Consider the following 15924-nt stretch of genomic DNA (forward strand, 5'->3'; position numbering starts at 1 on the left):
ATGCAGCAGCTGAATAAGCACGTTCAGAGACAAGGGTTCATGAAAACTGTTAGTCATATCCTCTTAGGTCTCAAATGGCCACATTGCTATCAGTTTCTTTTTTTTGCTTTACCTGAAACCACTAAAAAAAAATAAAATAAAGAAAAAAAAATCCAACCAATGTGAATAATGAGAGAAAGCAGTGCTCCAGACAAATATATAGGTAAGTCATCAACAACTGCCTTACTGTGCATACTGAGTCTAGAAGTTCCCACATAGACTGTGTCTTTTGAAGCTATAAAAGATAAAATTGGTTTAAAGATCCTTTTCCTTGCTAACTGAATGACAAGGTTGATCCCATAGATATTTTTATTTTTTACTTAATTATTGTTAAATTCACATTTTGAATGTAATGTTATTCCTCAAATTCCTTCGGATCCTGCTTTTATTTAGACTGGAAACTTCTGAGACAATTTCAATCCTCTGAAACTGAAAAAACATTATTAATTCTATCTAAATTGTAAAAATTACTAGCAATAACTACTGTATTTTGTGTATCATGGATCATCTAAATATGTTTTTTTCTGATTTAACTATACTTCTCTTCATAATTTACTACTGTATTCAGACTAGTGATCCATTTAGCACTTTACCTATAAGACAAAAGAAGAGCTAATAAGACTGTTTCACCTCTGGTTTTGGGGGTGCATTCTTTTTATTGGAATTCTGCAACACTGACTCTCAGCTATATTTTCTATATTTTCAGCTATATTATTGTTACCATTCTATCATGAAAATGAACAACATGGACACTCAAATACTGCTGACATTATAATGTATTAGTAAAATACTAAAAAGCTAAACATTTTAGAAAAAAAGTAGCTGTTTCCTTATACTCATTCAATTGTCCTTTAACTGTAGAAATATATGGGGTTCTTTGGTGGGTGTGACATTAATAGCACAATAACTACCAGAGCATCTCAAAGAGCAGGAAGCAATTAATCCATGACAAATACATTTAAATGAGCTGTGTATATCAAATGCTTCTTTATTTCTGGACATCCAACATGATAATTCTATTCCTGGTAGTCTTTTAAAATTTCTTTTATTTCCAAATCCCTCACAATTGCTTAAGAAGAGTAATATTTTTTACATTAAGTTTTTATGCTAATGACTGTGCTTACTTCAGAAAACGTGAAATCATCCACATTTATTACTTCATAGTCATCCTCCACTTCATCATTTTTAACAGCTGCAATAGCACTGGCCAGTTTCTTTCGCAAAAGAAAACCCTTCCAAAATGCCTAAACAAAAAATTTAAAGCATGTTATACAAAGCCATAGATCAAACCCAAATCCAGATTCTCTATGTTATCCCATTAGGAAGATAAAACATCTTGGGCCTTGGTTTAATAGCTCAATGATCTGTTTTTTGAACTTTATGTGACATTTAAAACTACAAGACAAATTAAATGCCAGCATATGTCTAAAGCTCAGAGTACTCAAGAGGCTCTCCACAAGTAAGCAGAAAGGAATCCTGCAACTCCCTCAACTACAAACCTGGGTCAACTAATTAATTATTTGACAATTCCTTCAGGGACTATTATAAACTGAAAGTAAAGGCTATAAAAGACTAAGTTGAGTGTCAACTTTCAAATTACTGAGAATAAAAATACACTTGTACTAAATGTCTAATAGTTTACAAGTGGCAATTCTTCGAGACATCTCATGCAATCGACCTAGGTCAGTTACTCTTTCTTAACTGTCTAAGATCTTTGTTTTTAAAAAAAATATTACCAGTAGCCATAATCATATCTAAGAAAAAGGAGCACATTAGGAATCAGGTGCTAAAAAAAGAGGATGGGTGTTAGGAACACATGCCAAGCCATAGAATCAGATCCAGGAAAACATTTCAAAATTACATAGATGAAATTAAGAAAACTAAGTTTCAGGACAGCAATTTTTCCCCTAATAAGTTTTTGACATCATTAGATTCAAGATGCCTTAAGCATTTAAACACCATGCAAAAAAATTTCCTCTGACCCGAAAGATGTATTGATGTCCACATTTAATGGCTTTTCAATGAAGATACTAAAACAGGAAGAGTAAATCTCATATTCTGGCTTAACATTTAGTTTTTTAATTTTTAGGAAATTATTGTTTAACTGCATAAATTATTGAAAAAGGTTACTGGTTTTACACACATACTTCCTGATTATTATAAAAATGATAAATGTATTAGAACCACTTTCTTATAATTTCATTGTTGTTATTTTCCCTACATATCTTGATAACCATCCACATAAAATATCCTGATATTACTGAGTTACCAAATGACAAATATATTTCATTTAACAAATACAACTAGTTTTTACAAATGCAAAGGAGAAAAGCAATTGTAATGGTATATTAAGAAGGATAAACTGTAAGGCAGCTGTTAACACAGATCTATGAAAGCACCAGGTCAGTGTTCAGTCATGATGAAAAAGAAAAATGATATGTTAGTAGTACTTAAGAAATAAGATGAAAACTGTCTTACTGTACAAACCTGTGATATATCTGCCTATGGAATTCAGTTCTAGTCACTTCTTTATAAAATGTTAGAATGAGGTAAAGGTTCAGAGAGGGACAAAACCAGTAAAAGTAGTACAGGGTAATATGAAAAGAGACTAAATAGACTAAACTTTTATTTACAAAAGACTGAATATAAAGGATGGATATAAGAGAGATCTAAAACTCCACAAAATGCACCGGAGATAAATAGGGAAAGACTCTGTTTTTGTACTAACTTTGAAAATTATCAGGTCTGAAACAAATGAAACACATTTTAATTTGTGAAACTCGTCATTTTATTATATAGTAGAGGTCAAATATATAAGGTCAAAAATGTATTAAATAAGTTTACAGACATCAACTGTTAATATACTAGCTACACAATATATTCCAGAAACAAATTTTAGCTCAACTTCCCAGGTAACTTACTGCTGTAATACGATTCTGTACTTGTCCTTTTTTTTAGTATGTACATTTACTAAACATTTTGCTACTGCCCATTTGTTGAATAGAAACTATCGAATTACTTGGTTTTTCAGTCTGACAATGGAATTTAGGCTCCTAAATCACTTTGTCACTGTTGACATTTTTATAGAAGACTTACAATATTGAATGTTTTAAAGTTAACTTGAAATTTAAAATCAGTACAGGGTTCATCTGCTTAAAAATGTAGAAAAACCCATGAACCCTGGTAACCAGGCAGGTAAATACTATATCTGATTACCAAACTAAACAGAGCCAAGGCATGAACTTAAATTCTTGCACATAATCCATTCTGTTAAACCGTTAGCTCAGTATCTGCCATAGGACAGCCTAGGCCATGGTCTGTTCCCAGTGGCAGTATGGATGAGGCAACCCTGTTTTGATGAGATGGGGGGAGAAAGAAAGCGATAGATAGGTAGGATAGAAGAAATGAGAAGAGTAGTTAGTTGTATAGATATCAGAAATGATGTACCAGTTATGCAGTGTCTGTCAGTTTAATAGCATAGACATACCTCACTAAGAACATGGGCATAATATGTCTTAAACATAATACTAGAAATAAATCAAGCAAAACTAATTCAGGGAAATTCTTGGTGAAAAAAAGGAAAATTTTTTTATGCTTCTCTAAAACTTTTTGTAAATAAGGCTCTCTTTTAGTAACATCAAGGTTATGCTGATTAAATAAAAATGTTTAATTATGAAACTATTAACAAAATCATAAGCAAAAATAGAGAGAAGATGACAAGTACACAAAACTAATAAGATTTTTTTCTTAATAATTTGCAAAATAAGTAAAGAGAATACCATAAACCAACCTGGATTAGTGTCGCAGCTTCATGCTTCTGTCTCAAAGCTTCTATAAACTGATGATTCTCTGTTTTGGTGCAGCCAGTTTTCCTTCTGGCATCGCACTGCCGCCAAAGGGACTGGATCACTGATGTTGTCATATGCAGCCTCACAGAGAAATAAGTACCTTTATGAGTGCCATAGCCTCACCAGTACAACTGGATTATCAGAGCTGCCAAACTATAACCATAAAACATAGTACGATGCATTGGAAGGTTCTGCCATTAAACTGTTAAGAAATTACAATCCAGATGTGACTTATATGTTCAGAAACACTGAAGGATATTCACATCACATAAGTTTGGAAACTCAATTATCTAAGAGGACTGATCTCTGCTGGGCTCTATTCCCTGTATATTCACTGGAGTGGAAGAGTCTTCACAAAGGATGGATTAGGAGCAGAAGTGGTTTAACAGTGACTGAATAAACTATTGGAGGGGTCCACTTATCTGCACTGTCTGTATAAAAAAAAAAAACCAAACCCAAAACACTGGAGAATGATGAAAAATGCATGAGAAAAATATCTCCAATGGAGCAGGCAGGAAAAACTGTGAAAGTGCAATTTCATCTTTTGCCTACTTTTACCCTTCAATTTAACACTACTGACCACTGGTTATATGTGTACATTTTCTAATTTGCTCATTGTTTAACAAGCACTGATTACAGACTATTTAGATTTATTCAGTGATTGAGCTTTCTAAACATATGTTCAATTAATTTATACAGATAGAAAAAAAGTTGCCCGGGAAGCTGATGGAGCAGCACATCCTGAGTACCACCACACAACACATGCAGGACAACCAGATGCTCAGGCCCAGTCAGTATGGGTTTATGAAAGGCAGGTCCTGCTTGACAAACCTGATCTCCTTCTCTACGACAGGGCGACCTGCTTATGGGATGAGGGAAAGGCTGTGGATGTTGTCTACCTTGACTTTAGTAAGGCCTTTGACACCGTTTCCCACAGCATTCTCCTGGTGAAACTGGCTGCTCATGGCTTGGATGGGCACAGGCTTTGCTGGGTAAAAAACTGGCTGAACGGCCGGCCCCAAAGAGTTGTGGTGAACGGAGTTAAATCCAGTTGGTGGCCAGTCATGAGTGGTGTCCCCCAGGGCTCGGTTTTGGGGCCACTCCTGTTTAACATCTTCACTGATGATCTAGACGAGGGGATCGAGTGCACCCTCAGTCAGTTTGCAGATGACCCCAAGTTGGGTGGGAGTGTTGATCTCGAGGGTAGGGAGGCTCTGCAGAGAGACCTGGACAGGCTGGACCCATGGGCTGAGGCCAACTGGAGGAGTTTCCATAAGGCCAAATGCCGGGGGCTGCCCTTGGGCCACAACAACCCCCAGCAGCGCTACAGGCTTGGGGAGGAGTGGCTGGAGAGCTGCCAGTCAGAGAGGGACCTGGGGGGGTTGATTGACAGCCGCCTGAACAGGAGCCAGCAGTGTGCCCAGGGGGCCAAGAAGGCCAATGGCATCCTGGCTTGTGTCAGCAATAGCGTGGCCAGCAGGGACAGGGAAGGGATCTGACCCCTGTACTCGGCACTGGTGAGGCCGCCCCTCGATTCCTGTGTTCAGTTTTTGGCCCCTCACTCCAAAAAGGACATTGAATGACTCGAGCGTGTCCAGAGAAGGGCAACGGAGCTGGTGCAGGGTCTGGAGCACAGGTCGTACGGGGAGCGGCTGAGGGACCTGGGGGTGTTTAGTCTGGAGCAGAGGAGGCTGAGGGGAGACCTCATCGCCCTCTACAGCTACTTGAAAGGAGGGTGCAGAGAGCTGGGGATGAGTCTCTTTAACCTAGCGACAAGTGATAGGACAAGAGGTAATGGCCTCAAGTTGCACCAGGGAAGGTTTAGACTGGATATTAGGAAGCATTTCTTTACAGAACGGGTTGTTAGGCATTGGAATGGGCTGCCCAGGGCAGTGGTGGAGTCCCCATCCCTGGAGGTGTTTAAGAGTCGGGTCGACATAGCACTGAGGGACCTGGTGTAGTTGGGAACTGTCAGTGTTAGGTTAATGGTTGGACTACATGATCTTCAAGGTCTTTTCCAACTTAGATGATTCTGTGATTCTGTGAAGTTTAATGACAGGTCTGCATTATGACTTTACAATCTTGGAATCCTTTTCTCCACAAAATTATCATTTCTGTTCGGCAGTAGGTTTAAGAAAAGACATCTAAATTTCCCCCAATCTTTACATATTTTCTTTCCTTTTGCAGTGCATCTATTAAAATAGAGGGGTACTTTTCAGAAAAAAAGCACTTTGGAGGTTAAGCCAGAATTATATTTTTCCTAAAATGTGTTTAAGTTTACCAATCCAAAACACAGTTTATCTATAAGCTTTGAATCTATAAAAGGCAGTAGCTGAGTTAAAAACAAACAAACAAACAAAAAAACCCCACAAAACACCAAAAAACCCTCTGATGGTTTGTATTCTGCATTGAAGAGAACTTATACAACCGACTTACAGAATACATTTAAAATATTAACGAAAAATTCTAAATGAACTATTTCAAAAATATTTTTCTGAAGCATTCATCTTCCATAATAGACTACTGTACTCTTTCTTTCCACTTCCTGAGAGGTAATGATCAATTCTATGGTCTTCCTGAATGTTAAATTTTATGACAAATTATTAGTGTTTTAAGTACCTGTTAAGCACTACTGCTCATTTACCTAAGTCTAAACAGCATGAAGAAGCACACCTTCCATGCTTGCACTTCATAGTGTTCTCAAGAGATGTATTTTTGAAACTGAATTCTTATGAAATCACAACTGAATTTTTGTATCTTTAGGATAAAAATTTCAGTTTCTGTTTTCTCTGACTGTCCATCCAGAACCATACAAATCAGCAGCAAATGCATTACAAAGAGTTAATAAACCAGTCTGTTTCATGTCGGAGAATATCTGGGGGCACAGAACATGAACTGGCCCCTCACCCCTGCTTCTACTTTTAAGAAGCAGGTTGAGGCATGCTGGAGGAGTACCAAGGGCAGGGCAGCTGTTAGCTTTTCAGTCATCACAACAGCAGGAGACTGGCCTAAGGTCAAGGGAGTAAGATGGTAGATTTAAGCAACTTTTCCCTGTTGCCTTCTAAATGATACTGAATGTAAATTCTACACAGATGAATCTTGAATGACTGATGAATAGTATAGCATAAAAGCCTTACACTAGTTTGTAGTTTAAACTACATTCCCCAAAATTCCTGCAAACCATCCAGCATTTTCATACCTAACTTTGTATGTGTCATTGAATTTGTGTCATAAATATATTGAAAAAAAAAGAAGGAAAAGGTAGGAGATCAAGGAAACGTTTTCAAATTCTCTTACTATATAGAATTTTAAAAATATTTTAGGTACATACATAACTATATTCTAAAATATCAGCTGACAGAATACCACAAAGGATTGCTGTTAATATGAAAGTCTAGCGTGCATCACCTTAGATAACTCTTCATTGTCTAATAAGCTTAAAAATATTGTTTTCTTACTACAAGTTCTGTGCTGCTGTTTTGAACAAGAAATCCCCACTCCTATTGCCTATCCATATAATCTATCTGACATCTGTCTTACCTTTCTGTATCATTCTCAAAGTGCTGAAGATCTCTTCTCATATTACTTGCTGCTATCACTGATTGCTGCAGTGTGAGTTGGGCTGATATGTTATTGTTGCCTTTGTTCTCCCCACTGTAATTAATACAAGATTCAATGTTCTTCTGCTTCACTCTCTGATACTCTTTATTTTCCTTTTGGTGCACAGGTATGGAGGAGTTAATGAATGTGGCCTGAATATGGCCAGTAGTAATCCATCTTTTGGAAGGATCCAACAAGTCCTGTTTATTTTCTGTCGCACCCATGATAAAGAGGTTATTTTCCTGTAGGCAGCCAGTGGATGTTTGCTTTAAATGATTTTTCAGTGCTTCTGGTCCATCTCTGTCAGTAATGTTTAGTTCACCATACTCATGTGCATATCGGTGTTTAATACTAAGTTTCATCAACTGATTAAAATACCAGCATTGCCCCTTTGCAGAATCAATAGAAGAGGCAATTCTGAAAAAAGACAAAATGTTTTTACATTTCAGACTGTAAGAATGCTCTTTAAAAGTATATATTCCCTCTACTATTTCCTAAACTACCTTGCATTTTCAAGTATCCTTACATGTTTCTATATTCCTATGGTGAATAGTAGTTACTCTGACTGAAAACCAGTTTCAGTATTTATAAATCTTAATTGCATTTTTCTTTTTTTGGCAGTATTTAAAATATACTTACATATAATAGATTGCTTATTTTACTCCGACTTTTTTGGGTTTTAATGTTTCAGTCTGTTTGAAATAGGCAGTAGAGCACGCACTTCACTATTAATTTTCTGTGCAGTTAAGAGTCATATGAAGATGAAAATTTTAGAGGATTTGAGGTAATTTTGTTATAAATCTGGTAATAGCCTTAATAATCCAATTTTATCTGGAAACTATGAAAGCTAATATAAAAATAACAGTTTTAAAATTCAGATTAGAACTACAGCAACAAAACCCAAACTTAGATTCAAACCAACAAACCACAATGACTAGAGAGAATTTAGGAAAACAGAAACTTTTAAGTACAGATATTTGTATCAGTATAAGGAAAGGTGCTAGACTGAAGCTACATTAATCTACAAAGCCAGGCTTTCATTAGTTCTTTGTGCTACACCATCTAAATGATGAGGATGGGTAAGGGCAAATATGAATGAATTGTTACAGATTCAGAAAGCTGTCTATTTGGACAGTGTTTGTTCATCATATTAGGTAGCAGGTACTTTTGGAATCACTAAAACATTTTCCTTCCATAGCATAGATAGATGCAGAGATCTGTAATCTGGCGCTATTTTCAGAGGAGCATGAAGTCAATGCTAGGCCAGCAATCCAAGAGAAAAAGTAGCAATAAGAACAATTCTCTTGGAAGTCTGGAAAAAATCAGGTCCTAAGATTACAGTTTGAATAACAGAATTTTCCTTCATCATTCTTGAAAGGTGAAGATTTTATAAGGTTTTATTGTGAAAAGAATCTTTACCTATATAACTATTTCCTCTAGTGAAGTTCATCTAAGAACTTTTTAGATTTTTAAGAACACACAGAATCAGATCTTACAAGAGTAAAAAAGATTCCAACTTCTCCTCTGTTAGTGCAACTTCAGTGCTATTGGACAAAATATGAATGGCTAACTTGGAAGCCAAATCCACGCAGGCTAATTACATGACTCGCTGTACATTAGCTGGACATTTGATTGACCATTACACAACATTACTCGTACTCCTGTTAATTCCACGAATATGACATCTTCTAAAAATATTTAAATCAATGTATATATTTGCTTAAGGATCTAACAAATTCTAGCTGTCTCCTACTACACAGCAAGAATACTCATTTCTTCAACATGAAATACTTAAAGCATTAATTAAATACCTCAGTTAAATACTTTAAATTAGTTAAAGTATTTAAGAAGATAAATTTGGTACAAGATCATTACCAAAGTTCTACAAAACATACTTTGGAAGGAAGACAAAAAAAAATATTTTAAAAAGCCCCACAATCAATTCCCACCTTTTGTTTTCTTTTGGTTTTAGTTTTGTTTGGTTTTTTGTTTGCTTGAGGATTAAGATATTTCAGAGAAACCCAGAATGTTTTCTATATTAGACATAATAATCTTCTGTATGAGAAGTATATCCTAAGTATACCTGTTCATTCTCAAAACCCAAAAATGAAACGCTGTAACAGTGACCAGAGTAGGATACTTGTGCATCCTCTTCTTTGACAGCTGCAGGGGCATCTTGAGCAGCTGTTTCACCCTTCCAGTGGCTATGAATGTGGCAAGCAGAAATGGGAGGGGAGGTTGAAGGCAATTGAAAATTCAGGCAGGGAGTAACTGTGTGTTCACCTGGGATCATGTATTACTTTTTTCATAGAAGCTGCTTTTGGGCAGATTTTCCAAGCAGCGGTTGCAAAATACACTCTTGTCACTGTGGGCATTCATCCTATCTCCCAGCTGACACATTCCCTGTCAATCCACTCTGATCTCGTATGATTTTTAGGCTGCCCTCTGTGTAAAAGTGTCTTTCCTTTTAGGCAGTCAGATCAGCCTAAGTTTCCAGAAATGACAAAGGAAGTTGTAGTGACATTTCAGAGAATTACGAGCAAAGAAGTGGCTTGGAAACTGTATTGGGGTTTCTCCTGCAAAGGTGAACCTCCTCCAAAGCACAGACACAAAATATTAAGATGGGGCCAGAATGTTAGGTGGCAATCAGCTTGGTGGTTCCCTTAATTGAACAGAGATTTCAGACATCTCTGGAGAAAAAAAAAAGAATTATTCAATAAGCTTGGGGTATAGCTATCCTATCAATGCACTTCAGCTTTCGCAGTGTCTCAGAAGGACTGTGCTTCTGAAGACAGCTTATTCAAACTACAGAAAGGAAGATGCTATAATGGAAAATATGCAGGACTGATTTACTTGTTTAATGGAAAAAACACATATGAGGAAAGAGAGAAGACAAAGTAAGAAATATGACAGTACTAAGACTTCTGATACCACAATATTTCCTTTTCAGTTAATGTAAATTGGTTGTTTGCCGTTCAGATTTTTTTGGCATTATAGGTCAAGGGGTGTGGACACACTAACTCTTCTGGAATTGCTTCTTGGTTCAGACACAACCAAGGTTTTAAGCATAAACTGACATCTAGACAAAACAAGAAATGGGATCATCCTGATGGAAGCACCAGTACCCATGCTGCCTGGCTGCTTAATATGTAATGAAATGTAGATTAATATGGCAGTCTTGCTACAGCAAAATTTTTATGGTTTCCAGCTTTGACCAGCACATTCCCTCATGTTTAATCGTGACCCACAGCTTTATTTTGATCTTAACAAGTGAAAGTAATTTATGCCATATGTAAATTTTAGCATAGCCACAAACGATGTACTGCTTTTGCAGTGGGAGAAAGGGATAAGCCAGAAAAGAAATCGATCTTTCGTAGCAATATAAAAATGTTTCACAAACAAATGCTAAGAGCATATGCTACAGCATACCTGTAGTTTTCTTACCAAAAAGATACCTCTTAACTTGTGCTAGGATTTTTGAGGGACTTTGAGGAAAGATGAAAGTATTAGAATCAGATTTTAATCTATTTGGAAATTCAAGTCAGGCATTTAATGACTGCTACAACTTCAGTCCTAAAATCAGTCCACCAAGAGTATCCATCACTGTCTTTTTGGTAAAATTAGACCAAATCCTGCTCAGTTTCATATGCAATGTTTGGAGCGGGAAGAGTAGAGGTGGCAAGGAGCAAATCCCCACTGAAACCACCTGGGAAGTGTAAGGACCCATGCACAGGCTGACTTAACAGATATGGAAAAGGACAAGCTATTCATCCTTAAAGTCCTTTTAGTGGAGTTTAAATCAGTAAAAATGTTGCTACTCAGAAAGTTTAAAGTGGCAGTGGAAGCTTCTTTACAAAGCTGACTCATTTTGTATAGAATTTCTTACTGCAATTGCATCTGCAATGACTGCCACATTATTCAAAGAGCATCTTTTTGTCAGAATGAGACAGTAAAAATAGAAAAGTCAGCAGAACAAACCTCTCAGAGGCAAAATGGTCAGTGGACAAACAAGTTGGTTCTAATCAGCAATGGCAGTTTTCTCCTGGCCCTCGCAGCTAAATCATAAATAATATTCCATCCCTCTGTGTGCTAGTTAAAATTTTCCTTAATGTCATGTTTCTCTTTTGTGGCTCTACTATGATTTTTATAATTCTGATACATGGAATATTCAAATAGTACACTCCAGTTTTAACTGAGCTTTTATTTGTAAAGTGTGCTAAAAACTAATTTGTCTTCAGGGAGACTTCCATAAGCATCATTACTGATGTTCAGCTGCAGGTTACAGAAGTCCCTTACAAACACATGAAAGACATCACTGTTGACATAGTCTCTCCTGCAATATCATTTATGAAATTCCTGTCATTTTCACTGTATTATACATACAGTATTTATAAAGTCCAGGTTCCACTAGCCAGACATCTGCATATCTGATGACTGAAAGAAAATTACTGCAGCCAAGCTGTCATAGTATTTTTTTATATGATTACTGACTACAAGAAATGTAAAGATTATGTGACAGAAAGAATTTATTAGAACAGAGAAATTTAATTTTCAAATATGTTTCTTTCTTAAGTATGGCAAGAACAGTGAAATTGCAGGCAGAAACAGCACAGACAATTTAATTGGGCAGCAGTGGTGTATGAAACATGGATTAGGGAAGTAAGCAGTGATTACTTTTGGCAGCTTACATACTTGAGGTCGCACCTACAGGGGCTCATAACTTAGTAAGATGTGAAACAGACAGAATTTTGCTCTATTGTTGGCCTGTTCTTTAGCAATGTCACATTAATTCAGTCAAAGTATTGCAGTATGTACATATAATAGCTGTGCTGTTAAGGCTTATATACAAACAAGTTTAGAGCTCCTTTTATGAACTACAGTTTTCAACGGTTTTCAAGTCATCCATAAATTGTAGTTTTTGACAAAATAAAACATAGAGGGCTTTAATACAGAAGAAATTAATTTTAAGACCAAATTTGATACAAGATTCTTCAACTATGTCAAAGTTACCGATTTAAAAGATTGCGAATTAATTCTCAAAACCTTAGAAAAATCCACAACTCTCCCCGTCCCCATCTAAACCACACATTCAGGAAAGATGTTTACATAATTCCTTCTTCCCACTATTGCTTTTCCCAAACACAGAATCATAGAAAAATTCTCAACTGAAGGAATCTCAGGAGTTCTCTAGTCCAACCTTCTACTTCAAAGATGGGTTAGCTCCAAGATTAGATGAGATCACTCAGAGCTTTATCCAGTCAGTTCTTGTAAAGCTCCAAGAACAGAGACTGCACAACCTCTCTGGGCAACCTGGTACAATTCATCACTGTCTTAACAGTCAAAAGGTATTTTCTTATGTCTAGTTGTACTGGATTTGGCTAGGATGGAGTTAATTCTCATTACAGCTGCCCATATGGTGCTGTGTTTTAGATTTGTGACTGAAACTGTATTGATACAACACTAATGCTTTGATGAATGGTGCTTGGAAAGACTCAAGATCTTCTCTGTCCCAGTCAGCAAGTAGGACAGGATGCTGGGAAGGGATACAACCAAGACACCTGACCTAAACTGACCAAAATTATATTCTACACCATATAGCATCATGCTCAGAAATAAAATTTTGGGCGGAGTCTTTCGAAGGTAGCCACTCTTAGAGAACAGTTGGGCATCAGACTGCTGGTGGGAGGTGTCGAGTTATTGCTTGCATCACCTGGTTTGCTTTCTTTTAAAAAAAAAAAATATTCTTTTTTCTCTTTCCTTCAGAAAAACTGTCTTTATCTCTTTATCTCAGTCCATAGGTTTTTCTTGCTTCTGATCTTCTTATTCTCTTTCCCATCCTGCTTGTGGGGAGAGTTGTGTGCAAGCAGCTGGCGGGTAGCTAGTTACTGGGTGGAATCAATTCCTCCCCACCAGTCTGAACTTCCCTTGTTTCAGCTTAGGTTCTTGTTGCTCATCCTCCTGTCATGCACCACTGCAAGCAGCCTGGCTCTGTCTTCTTGAGCATGTGCTTGAACACCCTGACCATCTTACGGGCCATGCATCAAACTTGTTCCAGTTTATCTATATCTTTTATATATTGGTGACCCAAAATATGGGGCACAGTATTCTAGGTGTGAGCTAATAAGGGCTGAAGAGAGGGAAATAATAACTCCTCTCAACCTACTGGCTGTGTTCCTGTACATAGAGCCCAGGATGTTCTTAACTTTCTTTGATACCAGGGTACACTGCTGGTTCACATTGTTTCTTACCTACCAAGATCCAAAGGTCCTTTTCAGCAGAGACATTTCTCAACCAGCCAGTCCCAGTCTGTATTGTTGCAAGAAGTCACTCCTTTCAAGATAAAGAACTTTGCATTTTTCCTTGTTGAATTCACAAGGCTCCTGTTGGTCTGCCTCCTCAGCTTGCCTAGGCGCTTCTGAATAGCAGCCCTGCCCTCAGGCATGTAAACAGTTTCCTCCAAATTGTCATCTGCAAGCATGGTAAGTGTGCACCCCATAACCTGCTCCAGGTCTTTGATAAAGATGTTAAAAGGACAAGTCAGCCCCCAGAAAGTAGCATGAGCCATTAACTACTAATAGTTAATGGATGGTCTGAGCTTGACTACCCAACAAATTTCTTACCTGTCTAGCCATCCATTCATGTACACCATGGTTAAATAAACCATTATATTTTGTGAATATCATCTTTCCCTCCCATTTTTTACCATCTTGCAGAAATGTATGCGAAAGTTAGGTTCTTAGTTTCTACTACAGCTCTCTTGCAAGTCATATCCTAATTATATATTGGCATTTTTTTCTGTAAAGGATACTGACAAAACAGGCCCTAAATCTCAGACATAAGAAAACTTTCTCCACCATAAAGGAGAAGGAGGACTTTTTTTCATCTCCTTTTTTCCTTTTAAGAAAAAGAAAGGAAAGAACACTATTTCAAAATGGTAAATAGATTAGGAAGTATCAGCTTCTCACTTGCAAACCAGAAGCCAAAAATCACAGAATTGGAGAAGACATATCTTGAGGGTTTAATGGAGAAATATATGGGTTCTAGGAGACACTTAGACATTACATCTGTCATAAAAAAACTGCACTGTATCATTTGTCCCAAACTACTTTCAATCTAATTCTTAACAGAAACCTCTTTTCAAATAAATCTGTTTTGTGAGCTATGAAGATTTTATTGCAGCCTAGTAACAGCCAATAATACATCGATGTAATAACCTGTTAGGTAGTAACAGGACACCATGGATACACAGGCTTATGTGTAAACGCAAAACAGCTAGATTCTGAAAAAAAGTGGTACTTTTCCTGAACCAACAAAGTACACATGGAGAAGTTCAAACTAAATTGACAGACATCACATGCTTCACCTGCTCTGGGATAATGTTCAGTACCTGGAAGGATCAAGGAAATGATTTTTCCAAAACCAGCAGACAAATTGGATATTAAAAGGACTACAAGGATATTGTGAACCTGATAGGAAATGAAAAGGAACTAACAAAGAAGAAAACATGCAATATTACCAAGTGCAAAAACATGAGAAGTTCGAGCTATTTAGATATTGCAAAGCAAAGCAAAGATAGCAGGTATGAATGATAAATTACTGTTTTCAATGTCTAAGCTGAAGTCACCGGAGAATTAACCATGGTAATAATGATAAAGGTAGTAAGTACGACAAAATCAAAGACCTGTAAACAGAAAAATCTAATCCACTACTTTAAAAGAAAAGAGTTTAAATCTTTTGCAGTCATTTTGAATGTGAATAATATAGACATGGAAAATAAATGCAGGAAAAAAGTAGAGCACATTGCACCAACAGCCAAACTAGGTTTGATTAAGCTAAAGCTGGAAGTCACGTTAATATGATTATTTTATTTTCAATATCACTCTTCGATGTTGTGTGTATGAATTCAATGAACTACTACTAACTGAAGGTTTTGAACTACTTGTTTTCTCAAACTTAAATTAAAAAAAAAAAAGTCAAGGCCCACATATTTGAATACCGGAATATCTAAAATATTCTTTGCGCTGAAGTCAATGACTCTAATCTCTGGTTTAACATAATATCTTTCCAGGCAAAAAACCTAAGTAAAATTCATAAGACACCAAGAACTACACTAAGAATAGATGAAAACATTTCTGAATGAAATTTATATTCACAATACATACATCAGTTCAGCAGCCCTTTTTTTCAGTAGATCATTTTCTTCAATTTGAACTTGACAAAGTTCCAGAAAAGTTCTTAATTCTGATCCTTTGATTCTTTCAGTTGTGGGCAAAGTATGACAGTTTAAAATTTCACCATCAAGAAACTGTAAACTAGGAAGGACCTTAGACAATGAAGCCCTTAGAAAAAAAAAAAGTCATGATTAGTTTTACAAAAAAATCCTAATGCTAAAACTCCCATTTTATTGGTATAATCATATAACAAGACAGAACATGAT

The 15924-nt window shown here is 36.6% G+C and overlaps 1 protein-coding gene across 1 annotated transcript in view; it reads right to left on the reverse strand.

The window, feature by feature from the left end:
- The window catches only part of LRRIQ1 (leucine rich repeats and IQ motif containing 1), a 117098-nt gene that overhangs the window by 71145 nt on the left and 30029 nt on the right, over positions 1-15924 (reverse strand). Inside the window, exons 14-17 of the mRNA XM_074901483.1 lie at positions 15650-15826; positions 7428-7904; positions 3830-3968; positions 1164-1283 (exon numbers count right to left, since the gene is read on the reverse strand). Coding sequence (XP_074757584.1) covers positions 1164-1283; positions 3830-3968; positions 7428-7904; positions 15650-15826 — 913 coding nt within the window. The remainder of the gene's footprint in view (positions 1-1163; positions 1284-3829; positions 3969-7427; positions 7905-15649; positions 15827-15924) is intronic.

The sequence above is a fragment of the Athene noctua genome, chromosome 3, assembly GCF_965140245.1.
Source record: "Athene noctua chromosome 3, bAthNoc1.hap1.1, whole genome shotgun sequence".
Taxonomy (NCBI): Eukaryota; Metazoa; Chordata; class Aves; order Strigiformes; family Strigidae; genus Athene; species Athene noctua.